This window comes from Myxine glutinosa, chromosome 3 (assembly GCF_964187855.1).
Source record: "Myxine glutinosa chromosome 3, kmMyxGlut1.1, whole genome shotgun sequence".
NCBI lineage: Eukaryota > Metazoa > Chordata > Myxini > Myxiniformes > Myxinidae > Myxine > Myxine glutinosa.
In genome coordinates, this window is record NC_136263.1 from 74895867 (window position 1) to 74919773 (window position 23907).

At 43.5% G+C, this 23907-nt stretch overlaps 1 protein-coding gene across 1 annotated transcript in view; it reads left to right on the forward strand.

The window, feature by feature from the left end:
• The window catches only part of LOC144891205 (5'-AMP-activated protein kinase catalytic subunit alpha-1-like), a 114781-nt gene that overhangs the window by 6265 nt on the left and 84609 nt on the right, over positions 1 to 23907 (forward strand). The window contains exon 4 of the mRNA XM_078773579.1: positions 8879 to 9118. Coding sequence (XP_078629705.1) covers positions 8879 to 9118 — 240 coding nt within the window. The remainder of the gene's footprint in view (positions 1 to 8878; positions 9119 to 23907) is intronic.

Consider the following 23907-nt stretch of genomic DNA (forward strand, 5'->3'; position numbering starts at 1 on the left):
AAGGTTTTCGATGGGGAAGATAAGAAATGGTGGTGAACAGCTGTTTTAAAGACCTGGAGGGAGGAGTGGGATTGAAGAGAGTGAGGGAGTTTGTTCGAGAGGCGGGAGAAAAGAGGAATGAAGGAGTGAAGGTGAGCAGAGTCTCTTGATTTTGGCAGTTTAACCAAAATCGGGTTGCAGGCAGATCATGTGCTACCTGTAGGAATACTTGGGGGACAGAACCGAGAGAGAGCTGGCGGAGGAAGGCCGGAGAGGAGTCGGTAGAAGACAGAAAGGCCGCCACCAACCTGCCTGCAGTGAGTAAGTGAAAGGCCCTCGGAGTTGGCTTCATCGCGGGAGATTCCAATGATTCTGAAAGCTTTGGTTTCAACAGCGTGAAGACGAGCTCTGTGTGAGGCAGGAGCACCAGCCCAGAGGGGAGAGCAGTATTCCATTGAGCTGCGGATGAAAGCCTTGTATGTGGTGAGGAGCTCAGGTGTGCCAAGGAAGGACTTCGCACGACGGAGGATGCCCAGTCGGCGACTGGCTTTGGAGGCCAGATATGAAATGTGGTTTTCCCAGGAAAGATCATGGCAGATAGACCCAAAAGCTTTAGTGACAGAACTTCTTGGAGAGGATTATTCAGAAAGTGGATGGGAGGGTTGTCCAGTCGGTCTTTTCGGAAAGACAGAGTAAGAGTGTGAGATTTGTCAGGATTGAAAGACATGTTCCACTTGTTTGACCAGTCTGTGATTTTGTCCAGGCCTTCAGAGAGTGAGGAGGCTGCAGCCTGCCGATCTGAGGGATGAGGAATGGAGCGGCAGAGAGTGGAGTCATGAGCAAAGAGATAGAGAGGATTTTCAAGAGAGTCAAAGAGATCATTGATGAAGACCAGAAAAAGCACATGGCCCAGAACACTGCCTTGGGGAACTCCAGCCTGAACAGGATGGGGATTTGAGAGAAACCCATTCAGGGCCACACGTTGATTAGGACTAGAGAGGAAGTCGGCCAGCCATGCGTGTAGATTTCCATGGATACCATAGGAGGAGAGTTTGGTAAGCAGAGCGAGGTGCCAGACCATATCGAAGGCACGTAATATGTCAAGGAAAAAAACCACCGTTTAGAGGCCATTTTTCCCTGCAAAGCGGGGGTTGGCCTTTTCGGGGACCGTGGTAGTTGTTGTTTTTTGGTCCCCTTTTTTGAAGCAATGTTTTACGGCCGGATGCCCTTCCTGACGCCAAACCTTTTTGCCGCCTTTAACGACAAACAGGGAATTACCAGTGAACTGGTACTCAATTAGCCGACCTCGGAAGGATGACAGGCTGAGTCAACCCCCCTGGCATTAATTCGGCGATCGACCAGGATTCGAACCCAGGATCCTATGATCCTAAGCCGGCACCCTAGCCGCTAGCCCAACACCAGGGTTAATATGTCAAGGAAGACAACTCTAATTTCCTGTTTGGCATTGAGGACCTCCATCCATTGTTGAGACAGCAGAAGCAGCATGTCCAGAGTCGAGTGACCTGGTCTTAAACGAAATTGATGATCAGAGATCAAGCCATTGGTGAAGAGGAAAGATTTCATGTCCGAAGCAATGATGGATTCCATGACTTTGCTGATAATTGGGAGAAGGCTGATTGGTCTGTAGTAGCAAGGATCTGTTTTTGCATCTTTTTTTGTGTAAAGCGGTGATGTTGGCTGATTTCCAAGCTGATGGCAGATGACCTTGAGCAGAAGAGAGGGTGAAGAGAACAGAGAGAGGGAGTGAAAGAGCGGCAGAACAGGATTTTAGGACTCGTGGGCTGATGCCGTCAGGTCCAGTTGCAGAATCAGAGTCGAGGGTTGTCAAAATTTTCCACCTTGTCAGGAGGAAAGGACACAGAGTCCAGGAGCAGCTGGGTATGACTGGGTACGGTGGGTACAGAGAGGGATGGGTTTGGGACATAAGATTTAGAGGCAAACACAGAGTTGAGGCATTCAGGTTTTTCACGTGCAGGGTCAGCTTTGTGGCCGTTTGAGGTAAGGGAGGGGCTGGAGGGGGAACAAACCCCAGAAACAGATTTGACCAGAAGCCACCAGGATTTGGAGGAGGGAGACAGATTTGAGAGTTCTGTCTTGAGAATGGAGAGATATTGTTTCCTGGCTCTCGATGGTGGACACACACTTGTTTCGGGCTTCATGAAAGGAAATGAGATTTCCTTCCGTTGGATTTTCTTTCCAGGAGGTGAAGGCAAGTTGTTTCTGGGCAACAGCCTCACCACAAGATTTCCGTGTACCATGTATGGGAGGAAGGGTATGACAACTGAAGACGAGATGGGATAAATCTGTGCATGAGAGAGAGCAATTTACTTTGGAAGAATTCCCAGGATGAGTTGATGTCAGAGGAGGAAAAGATGGGAGACCAGTCCAGATGATGCTTGAGTTGGCCTGAGTGAAATGCCAGACTCGTCGACGCTGAGCAGTCTCTCTGAGAATGGTCAGAGATATGTCCACGTTAACAAGCACATGATCAGATGAGCTGATTGGAGCAGAAGAAGAGCAACAGACATTTTCAGGGAAGTTAGTCCTAACCAAGTCCAGAAGAGAAGATGCTCCGTTGACTGAGATCCGGGTCAGGAAATTGATACATTGTGTCAGTCCCAGTGAGTCGCCGAAGTCCTTTGCTGAGGAGCCATGGCTAGTGAGAGAGGTACCCACAACCAGCCAACTGGCATGGTGACAATTGAAATCATAACATATGAGGAAGAGAGAGTTGGGATGAGTAAACAGAAGTTGGTCCATATTATCAGACAGCGAAATGTAGATGGGGTCGTCACTGTTTGGTGGTCGGCACAACACACATATGAACAAAAGGTGGGAAGGAAGGGGAAGCCATAGCCAGAGGTATTCCTGGGGGTGAGGTGGAGAGAGGGCAGTGCAGGGCGAATGAGGAAGAGAGTTTTTGACAAAGATAGCAACCCCACCTCCAGGACGAGGCTCAGGTCTGTCATACCGGAGGAGGGATAAAGTCGAGTTCATTACTGTGATGAAATAAAGTCGAGACCTCGGTTTCCAGCTATGAGGCTTTATTGAAATATATCTCCACATACCCCGTATAAACATTCAATCCGGTTCGATGGGGTTCCACGTGAAGTAGTGCATGTGACATGGGCATTGAGGAAGTGAGGAGTGGGAGTGGTTGATCAGAGTAGTGATGGCAATGTACAAAAGAGCGTGCACAGCTGTAAGGACAAAGGACGGGAACAGTGGTGAGTTTGAGGTGAAGGTGGGAGTGCATCAGGGGTTGGTAATAAGTCCACTCCTATTTGTAGCTGTGATGGATGTGCTGGCTCGGAACGTAAAGGAGGGTTTTCCGTGGGAGTTGTTGTATGCAGATGATCTGGTGTTGATTGCAGAAAGTATGGATGGACTGAAGGAGAAGATGAACAAGTGGAAGGAATGTATGGAGACAAAAGGTCTGAAGGTGAATATCGGAAAAACGAAGGTGATGGCATGTGGTAAAGCATGTGGTGAGGTGGAAAGAACTGGGAAGTGGCCGTGTGCTGTGTGCAGGAAGGGTGTCGGAGTGAATTCCATTCAATGTGCAATGTGTTCTGAGTGGGTTCATCAAAAATGTAGTGGTTTGAGAGGGTCATTAACCAGTGTGGCAGATACATTCAAGTGTAAGGTGTGCACAGAGGGAGCTGCAGATGGAGGAAATGTTGAGTTGGATCTTGGAGACGGCGTGAAGCTGGAAGGTGTGAAAACATTTTGCTACCTCGGAGACATGCTGAATGGAGAAGGTGGATCAGACTCGGCAATGGTTGCTTGAGTGAGATGTGCATGGAAGAAGTTTCGGGAACTGAGTGGCGTGCTGACGAGGAGGGGAGTGTCGTTGAAGCTGAAGGGAAAGGTGTATGGTGCATGTGTGAGAAGTGTTATGATTTATGGGAGCGAGACATGGGTAATGAACGGAGAGCAGCAACGAAGGCTGGAAAGGGTGGAAATGTGAATGGTTCGGTGGATGTGTGGAGTATCGTTGAGAGAGAGAGGAAGGCAAATGATGAATTGCGAAAGATGATGGGAATAGACAATAGAGCCTGTGATGGATGCTGTGAAGAGAAACAGGTTGAGATGGTTTGGTCATGTGTTGAGGAAGGATGAAAGTGACTGGTTGAGAAGAGTGATGGAAATAAATGCAGAAGGAAGTGGAGGACGGGGAAGACCGAGAAAGACTTGGCCAAAGATGGTCGAAGAAGAAATGCGGGCATTGGGGTTAACAAGGGGAGATGCAGAAAATAGGGCAAAATGGAGAAGATTATCATGAGGACTGCAAGGCAAACCCCCGCTCTTGCAGGGAAAATGGCCTGAAAATGCCTGTTGTTGTTGTTGTTGTTGTTGTTGTTGTTGTTGTTGTTGTTGTTGTTGTTGTTGTTGTATACCTTGTATAAACAGAACAGAGAATAATATCAGAACTACAGCAAAGATTCTACCAGCATTTCATTGTTCATAAGCAAGCGAATCATGCATTCCCCCAACATACCTTTCTCGAGCGTCCGCTCACAACAGACAGATATCAAACCAAAACCCCCTCCTTTCTTGGCAACGTGTTATATTCCCTTCTCAAGGCCATTCCATTTGAATCCTCTTCTTCATTTTTATTACATTCACCCTCCATTAAAATACAATCTTGCAATCAAGCAATGTAAGCAGCGCAACAGAAACATTGCTCGACCAACTAAATCAGGTTGGCGGTTGGCGCAATCGTCCAATGCGAGATAGATAAATTCTCTCGGTTTTAGGGTCCCAGATTCACAACGAGAATCCTCCTCATCAGTCGGCTCCTTCTGAGATCTCCCCGACTCTGACGGAATCTCGGTTATCTTGGCATTATTAAGCATTACATTATCCTCGGTCAAGCCGTGCGTTGAAAACCGCTTTGGCGGGTGAGGCCAACATTTTGATTCCCTCGCCACAAGGCACGATTCCATCATTCTCTCTATTCCCATCATTCTCTCAGAACAGACACAGTAGTCTCCCGCCCGTCTTGAAGCCTCACATGAGCATACTCCGGATTCTCCTCCAGAATGTCCACGCGATCTGCCAACGGCTCGTATTTACTTTGCCGGACAGCTCGTTTCCGAAGAGCCGGTCCGGGGCCGGCTAACCAAGAGGGCAACGCTCGCCCACTCACACTACGTCGCTGAAAATGGAACATTCGTTCGTGGGGAGTTTCGTTTGTAGCGGTACACAGTAATGAACGAATTGCGTGCAAGGCATCCGGAAGTACACGTTCCTACTGTTGCGCTGGGAACCCACGCAATTTCAAGCTCAAAGACACTGCTTTCCAAATAATCCCGTTATAACGTTTAACCAAGCCATTGCCTTGAGGATTGTACGCAGTAGTACGGCTCGTGGCGACACCTCGATCTTGGATAAACTGTTTAATATCTCGAGACAGAAAAGCCGTACCTTTGTAGTGTGAATAAACGCGGGATATCCGAACAGTGAGAACAATTGTCGCAAACATTCAATTACTGTGGCCGAAGACATGTCCGTGCATGGAAAAGCAAACGGAAATCGAGAGTACTCGTCGACCACAGGAAGAATATATCGGCACCCCACAGCGCCTGGCAACGGGCCTTTGAAATCAATGTTCAAACGTTCCCACGGGTGGCCGGCCTGAATCAACGTCCCCATAGACGACTTGTAAAAACTCGGTTGACCTCGGTGCACACAGAGCATGTCTTGCAGAGACACCGGACGTCCTCTATAGAAAAAGTCAAATTCCTGCTGTGCACAAAATGAACAAATCGCGTGACCCCGGGGTGACAGAGCGAATTATGAATGTCTCGTAAATCGCCGATGGTCATTCCTGCGCAGACAGATCGGGACAAAGCATCAGCTGCCAGATTATCTCGTCCCGGTTTGTAGATTATGTCAAAACTAAAGTCTGCTTATTCCACACGCCAGCGAGCGATTTTCTCATTTTTAATCTTCTGCGTATTACGCCCATCATACATGAACACAACTGACTGTTGGTCTGTGATTAATTGGAAATGTTTCCCGAGAAGGAAACGGCGCCACTATCTGACGGCTTCAATGATCGCGTACGCCTCCTATTCTATAGGGGAATGTCACCTTTGACGATCAGACAGTGTATGAGAGAAAAAGGCGACTCGTCTCCCAGCCTGATTAAGAGTTGCCGCGATTGCGCAGTCCGAGCCATCTGTCTCGATCGTAAAAGGAATACTCTCGTCGATCAAGCTCACCACGGCATTAGCTATGTCTGTCTTCAATAGCTGAAAGGCGGCCTTCGTGGCTAGACAAACAACACAACAGGCATTTTCAGGCCATTTTCCCTGCTATAGCGGGGGTTAGCCTTGTGGTCCCCATGACAATCTTCTCCATTTTGCCCTATTTTCTGCATCTCCCCTTGTTAACCCCCTTGTCCGCATTTCTTCTTCCACCATCTTCAGCCAAGTCTTTCTCGGTCTTCTCTGTCCTCTAATTACTTCTTCATTCATTTCCATCACTCTTGTCAACCAATCACTTTCATTCTTCCTCAACACATGACCAAACCATCTTAACCTGTTTCTCTTCACAGCATCCATCACGGGCTCTATTCCCATCATCTTTCGCAATTCATCATTTGTCTTCCTCTCTCTCTCTCAATGATACTCCGCACATCCACCGAACAATTCGCATTTCCACCCTTTCCAGTCTTCGCTACTGCTCTACCTTCATTACCCATGTCTCGCTCCCATAAATCATAACACTTCTCCCACATGCAGCATCCACCTTTCTCTTCAGCTTCAACGACACTCTCCTACTCGTTGGCACGCCACTAAGGTCCCGAAACTTCTTCCATGCACATCTCACTCAAGCAACCGTTGCCGAGTCTGATCCACCTTCTGCATTCAGCATGTCTCCGTGGTAGCAAAATGTTTTCACACCTTCCAGCTTCACTCCGTCTCCAAGATCCAAATCATCATTTCCTCCATCTGCAGCAACTTCTGTGCACACCTTACACTTCAAAGTATCTGCTACACTGGTTAATGTCCCTCTCAGACCACAACGTTTTTGATTAACCCACTCAGCGCACATTGTACATTGAATGGAGTTCACTCCGACATCCTTCCTGCACACAGCACACGGCCACTTCCCAGTTCTTTCCATCTCACATGCTTTACCACTTGCCATCACCTTCGTTTTTCCGATATTCACCTTCAGACCTTTTGTCTCCATACATTCCTTCCACTTCTTCATCTTCTCCTTCAGTCCATCCATACTTTCTGCAATCAACACCAGATCATCTGCATACAACAACTCCCATGGCAAACCCTCCTTTACGTTCCGAGCCAGCACATCCATCACAACTACAAATAGTAGTGGACTTAGTACCGATCCTTGATGCACTCCCACCTTCACCTCAAACTCACCACTGTTCCCGTCCTTCGTCCTCACAGCTGTGGGCACTCTTTTGTACATTGCCATCACCCCTCTGATCAACCATTCCTCCACTCCTAACTTCCTCAATGCCCATGTCACTACTTTACGTGGAACCCTATCAAATGCTTCCTCCAGATCAACAAACCCAAGAAACAACTTCTTCCTCTTCTCCATATACTTCTCCTGCAACTGCCTCACAATAAAAAGCACGTCTGTCGTTCCTCTTCCTGGCATAAATCCAAACTGCATTTCGTCGAGCTTCACTTTCTTCCTTATCCTCCTCTCCAACACCTTCATTCCATGCTCCAATACCTTTCTCGCTCGATACGAGCCACAGTCCAGAGGGTCACCTTTCCCCTTGTTTTGAGGGACGAGGGTACTCAGTTCCCAATCCAATGGAATGCGGCCTTCTGTCACCACCAGATTACAGATTTCTGTCATTCTCTTCACACCCAAGCTTCCTGCTGCCTTCAATATATCTCCCACAACTCCCGTCGGCCCTCCCGCTTTTCTACTCTTCATTGCTTTTATCGCTTCCACAACTTCCTTCTCAGTTATTTTCTCTGCTGGTCCTAAAACTGGGTTACTCTCTTTGTTGCCATCCCATTAATTATCTGCATTCAACAGCATTTCCATATGTCTGTTCCATCTTCCTTTATTTCCATCTCGGTCCACAACAATTTGTCCCACTTCATCCTTCAAGCAACTCACCCCCATCACATCACACCTCCTGGCTATGTTCAGTGGAAATCGTTTACATGCCACCAAAGGCCTTATTTTTTTCTGAGAACTCTTCCTCAACCTTCTCCACCATATTCCGATTATTACCTCAGAAGAGGTCTAACACTCCGCTCCTCATGGGATTTATCAACAAACTGCATTAAAAAGCAATCCTGGACAAGATCACGAAATTCCTCCTCTGCCTGCCCTTTCTTTGTTTCTGAACCCAGTCTATCTATCCCTGGCAAATTTATATCACCCACAATCAGGACTCTTCCCTAAACCTTTCAACCTTACTCTTCCGTAACACCAAATGCATGATTAGACGTGCCTAAACACTCTTCCTTCACTTATCTCTATCCACACAGAACACTCTTCATTAACTCCCTGCTTAAGATCGCCCTTTTCTTTTGATATAATATTGTCCGTTACCTAGATTGCGACACCTCCTCCGATTTTATCTTTCCATTCACACCTCTACATCTTGTGGCCTTCGATTCCTGTCATTTAGCGAAACTAAGTCTCACCTCCTGCAACTCAATCGTTTGTACTCCTCGTGAGCTACCCTTGCTTCAACCTCCTCTATTTCATGTAAACTCCTGACTGACATTGGTAGTGGATGTTTTTTAAAGTTTTCTCTTTTTGTCCTGCCTGCGCATCACATTTATATTTGCATCTTTCCTTCAACATAATTTATCACCAAAGGTTTTATGTTTTTTTAACATATTGATTTTTGTTTTTTCTCCAGTCACAAAACGTGCTTTTCAGCAATAAGGGGATCGTGAAGGTCAGCGGCTTTATCTCTGCCAAACCTTTCATACATGGTAAAAAATTTCCCGCCATCAGGGGCGCATTTGGCCATATGGCACCAGAGATCATAAAAGCGCACAGCTACGAAGGTCCCCCAATCGATGTGTGGGCACTTGGCGTCCTATTCACGGAATTATTTTGTGGACTTTTCTTTGATGGACATCGTATTATTATTGAAGTGAGTATTGTTTATAATGGTGTCATGATCATGAATGTGGTGTGAAGGAGATGCTACGGGTGTGTTGCGTGAAGGGAGTCTTGAGTGTTTCACATCCAGTGCCTTGGGAAGGTATTCATACCACTTGACTTTTTTCTCTTTTTGTTGTTTCAGCCTGAATTTAAAATGGATTAAATTGATATTTTTTGTTACTGATCTACACATAATACCCCATAATGTCAAAGTGGATTTCTAAATATATATTTTTTACAAAATAATTAAAAATGAAAAGCTGAAATGTCAATAAGTCTTCAATCCCTTTGTTATGACTTCAAATTGAGGTCATGTGCATCTAATTTCCTTTGATCGTCCTTGATATTCTCCAGAACTTGGTTGGGGTACACCCATGGCCAAATCAATTGATTGCACATGATTGAAAAATAAACACACCTTTCTATTTTAAGTCCCACAGTTGACATTGCATGTCATCGCTGAAAAGCGACCATGAAGTCCAAGGTACTGTCCGTAGAACTCCGAGATAGAATTTTGAGGAGGCATTGATCTGGGGAAGGAGATAAAACAATTTCTCGAGTTTTTAAAGTCTCAAGAGCACAGTGAGCTCCATCATGGAAAATCATGGAAAAATAAATGGAAATAATATGGAACTACACAGACCCTTCCGTGGTAGTCCCTTGTTGTCCGATCAAACTGAGCAACCCAGCAAGAAGTACCTTCGTCAGAGAGGTGACCAGGAACCCATTGATCTCTCTGACAACCACAGAATTCCTTGGCTGAGAAGGGAGAACCTGCCAGGTGGACAACAGTCTCTGCAGCACTTCACAAATCTAGTCTTTGTGGGAGAGTGGCCAGACGGAGGCCATTCCTGAGAAAAATGCACGACAGTATGCCTGGATTTAGTAAAAAGGCATGTGAAAGACTCAGAGCATGGGGCAAATTGTTCTGTTGTATGATGAGACCAATATTTAACTATTTGGCCTGAATGCAAAGTGCTATGTCTGGTGGAAAAACAAGCACAGCTCATCACCCATCGAACACCATCACTGCTGTGAAACATGGTGGTGGCAGCATCATGCTATGAGGATGCTTTTCAGTGGCAGGTACTGGAGACTTTTCATATGGCAAATAAGTGCAGGAATTGTGCCTTTGATACAAGCATGACATTTGGCACACAGTCAGTGTATATCCTAAGAAAGATATTTGGCTGAAGGGCCATCGTAGATTTGTCCTTTTTTGATAAATGGCTGCCATTGTTGTCACAGAGCAAATCTGTGATGGCCCGAAAGCCAAATATCTTCCTTAGGGCATACTCGAACTGTGTGCCAACTCTCGTGCTTGTATCATCAAAGGCACAATTCTCCCAAATATTTCACCTATCTGCCGTACTAAAAATTGGGCACCATTTTTATTGGACACATCTGTGATGACTCTAATAGTCAGAATATTTAACTGTGTACCAAATACCATGCTCGTATGATTCAAACAACAGTTTGTACAAATTAATATACCATATACCATATACCATAATGTGCCATATAAATGGTGGCCATTTAAAAAACTTTGTTGTCACAGGACAAATATATGATAACCCTGTAGTTAGGGGTCTTTAATTATGTGCCAAATGTCAAGCTTGCATGACCACAACAACAGTTTATACACAGTAATGTACCAAAAAAATGTAAAATGACAAGCAATGGAGGCCATTTTGAAAGATGGTCGCCATTGTTGTCACAGGACAAATCTGCGATGGCCCTATAGCCAAATATCTTCCTTAGGACATACTCTAACTGTGTGCCAACTCTCTTGCTTGTATCATCAGTCACAATTTTCCCAAATATTTCACCTATCTGCCATACTATTGCAAGGATAGAGGGAACAATGAATGGAGCCAAATACAGGAAAATCCTTGAGGAGAACCTGTTTCAGAGTGCACAAGACCTTAGTCTGCGGTGAAGATTTACGTTCCAACAGGGCAATGACCCCAGGCATACTGCCAAAGCAACACTGGAATGGCTTGCGAACAAGAACGTGAAAGTCCTTCAGTGGCCCTGGCCCAGCCATGGCCCAGACATTAATCACATTGAGAATCTGTGGGAATACTTTAAGAATGATGTTCACCGATACTCCTCATCCAACTTGACAGAGCTTGCGCAAATCTGCAAAGCAGAATGGGAGAAAGTCCCCCAATCCAGATGTGCAAAACCGATACATACCGAAGAAGACTCAAAGCTTTAATCACTGCTAAAGGTGCATCTACGAAGTATTGACTTGCGTGTTTGAATACTTATGTGTATTAAGTATTTCTGTATTTCACTGTCAATTATTTTGAAAAAAATTCTTTAAAATATTTTTTACTTGGGCATTATGAGATGCCGTATTTTCCGGTGTATTAAACGCACGCCTGTTTTTCACTCAAAAATAAATTAATACTGCCGGCAAAGCTTGATGATGTAGACCTGGAAGTGTGTAGTCTGATCAGCTGTGTCATCGTGTACATGTTGGGAGATGTGTGCGCGGCACCAAACCGACAGATCATGGCATGCCACTGTGCCCAATTTTAACTCTCTCGGCCCAAGGCCTCCATTATGATGCCATAATTCGAAAATTCGACAAGTACAAAACTTCAACCTATCAAGATGCAATTTCTTGAGCGCCATGTCGGCATAAACTGGTGGAGCAAAAAAAAATTATGATGTCATCGGTCACGTGATTCGGCCGCCATTTTGGAAAAACCGAAAACATTTGCACCTCTATATCTCCGAAAGTCCTGAATAGAAAGAATTGAGACATGGCTCATTGTAAAGAACTCTCCATGGGGAATAAAATATGTTGTTGATGTCATAGACATCCTGGGTATTAGGAGATTGGGGTCTCCCTCATGACGTCATAATTCGACAAGTACAAAACTTCATCCGATCAAGATGAAATTTCTTGAGCATAATCTAGGAATAAATTAGTTTAGAAAACAAATAATGATGACATCATTGGTGACGTGGTTCGGCCGCCATATTTGTCCAAAATGGCCGATTAAAAAAAAAAAAGAGTACATTCCGGCAAGTCCTCGGCCTCTGACCGATTTTTCATCTGTTTGTCTGTCTGTCTGTTTGTTCGCAGTACGACGTCTACACCGTTGCACGGAGAATCGCCAAACTTTACACACATATTTGGCTTGCCCTGGAATAGACTGTGCCCAATTGATGACGTCATCGGTGACGTGGTTCGGCCGCCATCTTGGAAAAACCGAAAAACTTGATCCAAAATGGGCGATTAAAAAAAAAAAAATTCCGTCAAGTCCTCCGTCTTTGACTGATTTTTCATCTGTGTCTGTCTGTTTGTGCACAGTACTACGTCGACACCGTTGCACGTAGAATCGCCAAACTTTACAAACATATTTGTCTTGCCCTGAAATAGACTGTGCCCAATTTTTAACTCTCAGCCCAAGGCCTCCATGATGTCATAATTTGATAATTCGACAAGTACAAAACTTCATCCTATCAAGATGCAATTTCTTGAGTGCCATGTCGGGATAAACTGGTGGAGAAAAAGATAATAATGATGACGTCATCGGTCACGTGGTTTGGCCGCCATCTTGGAAAAACCGAAAAACTTTGCACCTCTATATCAAAGTGCTGAATAGAAAAAATTGAGACATGGCTCATTCTAAATTACTCTCCATGGGGAATAAAATATGTTAATGATGTCATAGGTGCCTCCATTATGATGTAATAATTCGACAAGTACAATACTTCATTCAATTAAGATGCAATTTCTTGAGTGCCATGTCGGCATAATCCGGTGGAGGAAAAATAATAATGATGAAGTCATCGGTGACGTGATTCGGCCGCCATCTTGGAAAAAACTGAAAAATTTGCACCTCTATATCTCCGAAAGTGCTGAATAGAAAGAATTGAGACATGGCTCATTGTAAAGAACTCTCCATGGGGAATAAAATATGTTAATGATGATGTCATAGGTGCCTCCCTCATGACGTCATAATTCGACAAGTACAAAACTTCATCCGATGAAGATGAAATTTCTTGAGCATAATCTAGGAATAAATTAGTTTAGAAAACAAATAATGACATCATCGGTGACGTGGTTCGGCCGCCATAATTGACCAAAATGGCCGATTAAAAAAAAGTACATTCCGGCAAGTCCTCGGTCTCTGACCAATTTTTCATCTGTTTGTTACTTGCCGGAAAAGATTCCGGCAAGTATGTTGATCTGTTCGTTTGTTACTTGCCGGAAAGGATTCCCGGCAAGTATGTTGATCTGTTCGTTTGATTGTCTGTTTGTTACTTGCCGGAAAAAATTCCGGCAAGTATGTTGATCTGTTCGTTTGTTACTTGCCGGAAAAGATTCCGGCAAGTATGTTGATCTGTTCGTTTGTTACTTGCCGGAAAAGATTCCGGCAAGTATGTTGATCTGTTCGTTACTTGCCGGAAAAATTTTTCCGGCAAGTATGTTGATCTGTTCGTTTGTCTGTCTGTTTGTCTGTCTGTCTGTCTGTCTGTCTGTCTGTCTGTCTGTTTGCAGCACTGCGTCTACACCGTTGCACGGCGAATCGCCAAACTTTGCACACATATTGGTCTTGCCCTGGAATAGACTGTGCCCAATTGATGACGTCATCGGTGACGTGGTTCGGCCGCCATCTTGGAAAAACTGAAAAACCTTGCACCTCTATATCTCCGAAAGTACTGAACAGAAAAAATTGAGACATGGCTCATTGTAAAGAACTCTCCATGGGGAATAAAATATGTAAATGATGACGTCATCAGTCACGTGGTTCGGTCGCCATCTTGGAAAAACGGCAAAACGTTGCGCCACTATATCTCCAAAAGTGCTGAACAGAAAAAATTGAGACATGGCTCATTGTAAAGAACTCTCCATGGGGAATAAAATATGTTAATGATGACGTCATATGTCACGTGGTCGGCCGCCATCTTGGAAAAACGGCAAAACTTTGCACCACTATATCTCCAAAAGTGCTGAACAGAAAAAATTGAGACATGGCTCATTGTAAAGAACTCTCCATGGGGAATAAAATATGTTAATCTTAAAATAAAATTTGTCTTTATAATTTTATAATAATATAAATTATAATAAATAATATAAATTTATAATATAAATTTGTTAATTAATAAAATATGTTTGTCTGTCTGTTTGTCTGTCTGTTTGCAGCACTGCGTCTACACCGTTGCACGGAGAATCGCCAAACTTTGCACACATATTGGTCTTGCCCTGGAATAGACTGTGCCCAATTGATGACGTCATCGGTGACGTGGTTCGGCCGCCATCTTGGAAAAACCGAAAAACTTTGCACTTCTATATCTCCGAAAGTACTGAACAGAAAAAATTGAGACATGGCTCATTGTAAAGAACTCTAGATGGGGAATAAAATATGTTAATGATGACGTCATTGGTCACGTGGTTCGGCCGCCATCTTGGAAAAACCGCAAAACTTTCTATATGTAGAATCTTTCTATACGTAGAATAGCCAAACTTTGCACACTTATTTGGCTTGCCCTCTAATATACTGTGCCCAAATGATGACGTCATCGGTCACGTGGTTCGGCCGCCATCTTTGAAAAAATTTGCACCTCCATATCTCCGAAAGTGCTGAATAGAAAAAATTGAGACATGGCTCATTGTAAAGAACTGTCCATGGGGAATAAAATATGTTAATGATGACGTCATCAGTCACGTGGTTCGGCGGCCATCTTGGAAAAACCGAAAAAAAATTGCACCTCTATATCTCCGAAAGTACTGAACAGAAAAAATTGCTACATGGCTCATTGTAAAGAACTCTCCATGGGGAATAAAATAAGTAAATGATGACGTCATCAGTCACGTGGTTCGGTCGCCATCTTGGAAAAACGGCAAAACGTTGCGCCACTATATCTCCAAAAGTGCTGAACAGAAAAAATTGAGACATGGCTCATTGTAAAGAACTCTCCATGGGGAATAAAATATGTTAATGATGACATCATCAGTCACGTGGTCGGCCGCCATCTTGGAAAAACGGCAAAACTTTGCACCACGAAATCTCCAAAAGTGCTGAACAGAAAAAATTGAGACATGGCTCATTGTAAAGAACTCTCCATGCAGAATAAAATAGGTTAATGATGACGTCATATGTCACGTGGTCGGCCGCCATCTTGGAAAAACGGCAAAACTTTGCACCTCCATATCTCTGAAAGTACTGAATAGAAAAAATTGAGACACGGCTCATTGTAATGAACTCTCCATGGGGAATAAAATATGTTAATGATGACGTCACCGGTCACGTGGTGGGCTGCCATCTTGGAAAAACGGCAAAACTTTGCACCACCAAATCTCCAAAAGTGCTGAACAGAAAAAATTGAGACATGGCTCATTGTAAAGAACTCCCCATGGGGAATAAAATATGTTAATGATGATGTCATATGTCACGTGGTTCGGCCGCCATCTTGGAAAAACGGCAAAACTTTGCACCTCCATATCTCTGAAAGTACTGAATAGAAAAAATTGAGACATGGCTCATTGTAAAGAACTCTCCATGTGGAATAAAAAATGTTAATGATGACGTCATCGGTCACGTGGTTCGGCCGCCATCTTGGAAAAGCTTTGCACCTCTATATCTCCGAAAGTGCTGAACAGAAAAAATTGAGACATGGCTCATTGGAAAGAAATGTCCATGGGGCATAAAATATGTTAATGATGACGTCATAGGTCACGTGGTTCGGCCGCCATCTTGGAAAAACCGAAAAACTTTACACCTCCATATCTCCGAAAGTGCTGAACAGAAAAAATTGAGACATGGCTCATTGTAAATATCTCTCCATGGGGAATAAAATATGTTACTGATGACGTCATCAGTCACGTGGTTCGGCCGCCATCTTGGAAAAACCGAAAAACTTTGCACCTCCATATCTCCGAAAGTGCTGAATAGAAAAAATTGAGACATGGCTCATTGTAAAGAACTCTCCATGGGGAATAAAATATGTTAATGATGATATCATCGGTCACGTGGTTCGGCCGCCATCTTGGAAAAACCGAAAAACTTAGCACCTCTATGTGTCCAAAAGTGCTGAATAGAAAAAATTGAGACATGGCTCATTGTAAAGAATCCTCCATGGGGAATAAAATATGTTAATGATGACGTCATCGGTCACGTGGTTCAGCCGCCATCTTGGAAAAACCGAAAAACTCTGCACCTCCACATCTCCAAAAGTCCTGAATAGAAAAAATTGAGGCATGGCTCATTGTAAAGAACTCTCCATGTGGAATAAAAAATGTTAATGATGACGTCATCGGTCACGTGGTTCGGCCGCCATCTTGGAAAAGCTTTGCACCTCTATATCTCCGAAAGTGCTGAACAGAAAAAATTGAGACATGGCTCATTGGAAAGAAATGTCCATGGGAAATAAAATATGTTAATGATGACGTCATAGGTCACGTGGTTCGGCCGCCATCTTGGAAAAGCTTTGCACCTCTATATCTCCGAAAGTGCTGAACAGAAAAAATTGAGACATGGCTCATTGGAAAGAAATGTCCATGGGGAATAAAATATGTTAATGATGACGTCAGATGTCACGTGGTTCGGCCGCCATCTTGGAAAAACGGCAAAACTTTGCACCTCTATATCTCCAAAAGTGCTGAGCAGAAAAAATTGAGACATGGCTCATTGTAAAGAACTCTCCATGGGGAATAAAATATGTTAATGATGACATCATCTATCACGTGGTTCAGCCGCCATATTTGTTCTAAATGGCCGATAAAAAAGTACACTCCGGCAAGTCCTCGGTCTCTGACCGATTTTTCATTTGTCTGTTTGTCTGTTTGTCTGTTTGTCTGTTTGCAGCACTACGTCTACACCGTTGCACGTAGAATCGCCAAACTTTGCACACGTATTTGTCTTGCCCTCTAATATATTGTGCCCAATTGATGACGTCATCGGTGACGTGGTTCGGCCGCCATCTTGGAAAAACCAAAAAACGTTGCACCTCTATATCTCCGAAAGTACTGAACAGAAAAAATTGAGACATGGCTCATTGTAAAGAACTCTCCATGCGGAATAAAATATGTAAATGATGACGTCATCAGTCACGTGGTTCGGTCGCCATCTTGGAAAAACGGCAAAACGTTGCGCCACGATATCTCCAAAAGTGCTGAACAGAAAAAATTGAGACATGGCTCATTGTAAAGAACTCTCCATGGGGAATAAAATATGTTAATGATGACGTCATATGTCACGTGGTCGGCCGCCATCTTGGAAAAACGGCAAAACTTTGCACCACTATATCGCCAAAAGTGCTGAACAGAAAAAATTGAGACATGGCTCATTGTAAAGAACTCCACATGGGGAATAAAATATGTTAATGATGACGTCATCAGTCACGTGGTCGGCCGCCATCTTTGAAAAACGGCAAAACTTTGCACTACGAAATCTCCAAAAGTGCTGAACAGAAAAAATTGAGACATGGCTCATTGTAAAAAACTCTCCATGGGGAATAAAATATGTTAATGATGTCATATGTCACGTGGTCGGCCGCCATCTTGGAAAAACGGCAAAACTTTGCACCACTATATCTCCAAAAGTGCTGAACAGAAAAAATTGAGACATGGCTCATTGTAAAGACCTCTCCATGGGGAATAAAATATGTTAATGATGATGCCATCGGTCATGTGGTTCGGCCGCCATCTTGGAAAAACGGCAAAAACTTTGCACCACTATATCTCCAAAAGTGCAGAATGGAAAAAATTGAGACATGGCTCATTGTAAAGACCTCTCCATGGGGAATAAAATTTGTTAATGATGACATCATATGTCACGTGGTTCGGCCGCCATCTTGGAAAAACCGAAACCTCCACATCTCCGAAAGTGCTGAATAGAAAAAATTGAGACATGGCTCATTGAAAAGAACTCTCCATGGGGAATAAAATATGTTAATGATGACGTCATCGGTCACGTGGTTCGGCCGCCATATTTGTCCTAAATGGCCAATAAAAAAGTACATTCCGGCAAGTCCTCGGTCTCTGACCGATTTTTCATTACTTGCCGGAAAAATTTTCCGGCAAGTATGTTGATCTGTTCGTTTGTTACTTGCCGGAAAAATTTTCCGGCAAGTATGTTGATCTGTTCGTTTGTTACTTGCCGGAAAAATTTTCCGGCAAGTATGTTGATCTGTTCGTTTGTTACTTGCCGGAAAAATTTTCCGGCAAGTATGTTGATCTGTTCGTTTGTTTGTCTGTCTGTCTGTTTGTCTGTCTGTTTGTCTGTCTGTTTGTCTGTTTGCAGCACTGCGTCTACACCGTTGCACGGAGAATCGCCAAACTTTGCACACATAATGGTCTTGCCCTCTAATATACTGTGCCTCAATGATGACGTCATCAGTGACGTGGTTCGGCCGCCATCTTGGATAAACCGAATAAATTTGCACCTCTATATCTCCGAAAGTACTGAACAGAAAAAATTGAGACATGGCTCATTGTAAAGAACTCTCCATGGGGAATAAAATATGTAAATGATGACGTCATCAGTCACGTGGTTCGGTCGCCATCTTGGAAAAACGGCAAATCGTTGCGCCACTATATCTCCAAAAGTGCTGAACAGAAAAAATTGAGACATGGCTCATTGGAAAGAACTCTCCATGGGGAATAAAATATGTTAATGATGACGTCATATGTCACGTGGTCGGCCGCCATCTTGGAAAAACGGCAAAACTTTGCACCACTATATCTCCAAAAGTGCTGAACAGAATAATTGAGACATGGCTCATTGTAAAGAACTCTCCATGGGGAATAAAATATGTTAATGATGACGTCATCAGTCACGTGGTCGGCCGCCATCTTGGAAAAACGGCAAAACTTTGCACCACAAAATCTCCAAAAGTGCTGAACAGAAAAAATTGAGACATGGCTCATTGTAAAGAACTCTCCATGGGGAATAAAATATGTTAATGATGACGCCATCGGTCACGTGGTTCGGCCGCCATCTTGGAAAAATGGGAAAACTTTGCACCACTATATCTCCAAAAGTGCAGAATGGAAAAAATTGAGACATGGCTCATTGTAAAGAACTCTCAATGGGGAATAAAATATGTTAATGATGACGTCATATGTCACGTGGTTCGGCCGCCATCTTGGAAAAACCGAAAAATTGTGCACCTCCATATCTCTGAAAGTGCTGAATAGAAAAAATTGAGACATGGCTCATTGTAAAGAACTCTCCATGGGGAATAAAATATGTTAATGATGACATCATAGGTCACGTGGTTCGGCTGCCATCTTGGAAAAACCGAAAAACGTAGCACCTCCATATCTCCAAAAGTGCTGAATAGAAAAAGTTGAGACATGGCTCTTTGTGAAGAACTCTCCATGGGGAATAATATATGTTAATGATGACGTCATCTATCACGTGGTTCGGACGCCATATTTGTCTTAAATGGCCGATAAAAGAGTACATTCCGGCAAGTCCTCGGTCTCTGACCGATTTTTCATTACTTGCCGGAAAAATTTTCCGGCAAGTATGTTGATCTGTTCGTTTGTTTGTCTGTCTGTCTGTTTGTCTGTCTGTTTGTCTGTCTGTTTGTCTGTTTGCAGCACTGCGTCTACACCGTTGCACGGAGAATCGCCAAACTTTGCACACATAATGGTCTTGCCCTCTAATATACTGTGCCTCAATGATGACGTCATCAGTGACGTGGTTCGGCCGCCATCTTGGATAAACCGAATAAATTTGCACCTCTATATCTCCGAAAGTACTGAACAGAAAAAATTGACACATGGCTCATTGTAAAGAACTCTCCATGGGGAATAAAATATGTAAATGATGACGTCATAGGTCACGTGGTTCGGTCGCCATCTTGGAAAAACGGCAAATCGTTGCGCCACTATATCTCCAAAAGTGCTGAACAGAAAAAATTGAGACATGGCTCATTGGAAAGAACTCTCCATGGGGAATAAAATATGTTAATGATGACGTCATATGTCACGTGGTCGGCCGCCATCTTGGAAAAACGGCAAAACTTTGTACCACGATATCTCCAAAAGTGCTGAACAGAAAAAATTGAGACATGGCTCATTGTAAAGAACTCTCCATGGGGAATAAAATATGTTAATGATGACGTCATATGTCACGTGGTCGGCCGCCATCTTGGAAAAACGGCAAAACTTTGCACCACAAAATCTCCAAAAGTGCTGAACAGAAAAAATTGAGACATGGCTCATTGTAAAGAACTCTCCATGGGGAATAAAATATGTTAATGATGACGCCATCGGTCACGTGGTTCGGCCGCCATCTTGGAAAAATGGGAAAACTTTGCACCACTATATCTCCAAAAGTGCAGAATGGAAAAAATTGAGACATGGCTCATTGTAAAGAACTCTCAATGGGGAATAAAATATGTTAATGATGACGTCATATGTCACGTGGTTCGGCCGCCATCTTGGAAAAACCGAAAAATTGTGCACCTCCATATCTCTGAAAGTGCTGAATAGAAAAAATTGAGACATGGCTCATTGTAAAGAACTCTCCATGGGGAATAAAATATGTTAATGATGACATCATAGGTCACGTGGTTCGGCTGCCATCTTGGAAAAACCGAAAAACGTAGCACCTCCATATCTCCAAAAGTGCTGAATAGAAAAAGTTGAGACATGGCTCTTTGTGAAGAACTCTCCATGGGGAATAATATATGTTAATGATGACGTCATCTATCACGTGGTTCGGACGCCATATTTGTCTTAAATGGCCGATAAAAGAGTACATTCCGGCAAGTCCTCGGTCTCTGACCGATTTTTCATTACTTGCCGGAAAAATTTTCCGGCAAGTATGTTGATCTGTTCGTTTGTTTGTCTGTCTGTCTGTTTGTCTGTCTGTTTGTCTGTCTGTTTGTCTGTTTGCAGCACTGCGTCTACACCGTTGCACGGAGAATCGCCAAACTTTGCACACATAATGGTCTTGCCCTCTAATATACTGTGCCTCAATGATGACGTCATCAGTGACGTGGTTCGGCCGCCATCTTGGAAAAGCCGAAAAACTTTGCACCTCTATATCTCCGAAAGTACTGAATAGAAAAAATTGACACATGGCTCATTGTAAAGAACTCTCCATGGGGAATAAAATATGTTAATGTTGACGTCATAGGTCACGTGGTTCGGCCGCCATCTTGGAAAAACGGCAAAAATTTGCACCTCCATATCTCTGAAAGTACTGAATAGAAAAAATTGAGACATGGCTCATTGTAAAGAACTCTCCATGGGGAATAAAATATGTTAATGATGACGTCATCAGTCACGTGGTCGGCCGCCATCTTGGAAAAACGGCAAAACTTTGTACCACGATATCTCCAAAAGTGCTGAACAGAAAAAATTGAGACATGGCTCATTGTAAAGAACTCTCCATGGGGAATAAAATATGTTAATGATGACGTCATATGTCACGTGGTCGGCCGCCATCTTGGAAAAATGGCAAAATTTTGCACCACTATATCTCCAAAAGTGCTGAACAGAAAAAATTGAGACATGGCTCATTGTAAAGAACTCTCCATGGGGAATAAAATATGTTAATGATGACGTCATATGTCACGTGGTTCGGCCGCCATCTTGGAAAAACCAAAAAAAATGCACCTCCATATCTCTGAAAGTGCTGAATAGAAAAAATTGAGACATGGCTCATTGTAAAGAACTCTCCATGGGGAATAAAATATGTTAATGATGACTTCATCGGTCACGTGGTTCGGCCGCCATCTTGGAAAAACGGCAAAACTTTGCACCACGATATCTCCAAAAGTGCTGAACAGAAAAAATTGAGACATGGCTCATTGTAAAGAACTCTCCATGGGGAATAAAATATGTTAATGATGACGCCATATGTCACGTGGTCGGCCGCCATCTTGGAAAAACGGCAAAACTTTGCACCACTCTATCTCCAAAAGTGCAGAATGGAAAAAATTGAGACATGGCTCATTGTAAAGAACTCTCCATGGGGAATAAAATATGTTAATGATGACGTCATCTATCACGTGGTTCAGCCGCCATATTTGTTCTAAATGGCCGATAAAAAAGTACATTCCGGCAAGTCCTCGGTCTCTGACCGATTTTTCATTTGTCTGTTTGTCTGTTTGTCTGTCTGTTTGTCTGTCTGTTTGTCTGTTTGCAGCACTGCGTCTACACCGTTGCACGGAGAATCGCCAAACTTTGCACACATAATGGTCTTGCCCTCTAATATACTGTGCCCCAATGATGACGTCATCGGTGACGTGGTTCGGCCGCCATCTTGGAAAAACCGAATAAATTTGCACCTCTATATCTCCGAAAGTACTGAACAGAAAAAATTGAGACATGGCTCATTGTAAAGAACTCTCCATGGGGAATAAAATATGTAAATGATGACGTCATCAGTCACGTGGTTCGGTCGCCATCTTGGAAAAACGGCAAATCGTTGCGCCACTATATCTCCAAAAGTGCTGAACAGAAAAAATTGAGACATGGCTCATTGGAAAGAACTCTCCATGGGGAATAAAATATGTTAATGATGACGTCATATGTCACGTGGTCGGCCGCCATCTTGGAAAAACGGCAAAACTTTGCACCACTATATCTCCAAAAGTGCTGAACAGAAATAATTGAGACATGGCTCATTGTAAAGAACTCTCCATGGGGAATAAAATATGTTAATGATGACGTCATCAGTCACGTGGTCGGCCGCCATCTTGGAAAAACGGCAAAACTTTGCACCACAAAATCTCCAAAAGTGCTGAACAGAAAAAATTGAGACATGGCTCATTGTAAAGAACTCTCCATGGGGAATAAAATATGTTAATGATGACGCCATCGGTCACGTGGTTCGGCCGCCATCTTGGAAAAATGGGAAAACTTTGCACCACAAAATCTCCAAAAGTGCTGAACAGAAAAAGTTGAGACATGGCTCTTTGTGAAGAACTCTCCATGGGGAATAATATATGTTAATGATGACGTCATCTATCACGTGGTTCGGACGCCATATTTGTCTTAAATGGCCGATAAAAGAGTACATTCCGGCAAGTCCTCGGTCTCTGACCGATTTTTCATTTGTCTGTCTGTCTGTTTGTCTGTCTGTTTGTCTGTCTGTTTGTCTGTTTGCAGCACTGCGTCTACACCGTTGCACGGAGAATCGCCAAACTTTGCACACATAATGGTCTTGCCCTCTAATATACTGTGCCTCAATGATGACGTCATCAGTGACGTGGTTCGGCCGCCATCTTGGATAAACCGAATAAATTTGCACCTCTATATCTCCGAAAGTACTGAACAGAAAAAATTGAGACATGGCTCATTGTAAAGAACTCTCCATGGGGAATAAAATATGTAAATGATGACGTCATCAGTCACGTGGTTCGGTCGCCATCTTGGAAAAACGGCAAATCGTTGCGCCACTATATCTCCAAAAGTGCTGAACAGAAAAAATTGAGACATGGCTCATTGGAAAGAACTCTCCATGGGGAATAAAATATGTTAATGATGACGTCATATGTCACGTGGTCGGCCGCCATCTTGGAAAAACGGCAAAACTTTGCACCACTATATCTCCAAAAGTGCTGAACAGAATAATTGAGACATGGCTCATTGTAAAGAACTCTCCATGGGGAATAAAATATGTTAATGATGACGTCATCAGTCACGTGGTCGGCCGCCATCTTGGAAAAACGGCAAAACTTTGCACCACAAAATCTCCAAAAGTGCTGAACAGAAAAAATTGAGACATGGCTCATTGTAAAGAACTCTCCATGGGGAATAAAATATGTTAATGATGACGCCATCGGTCACGT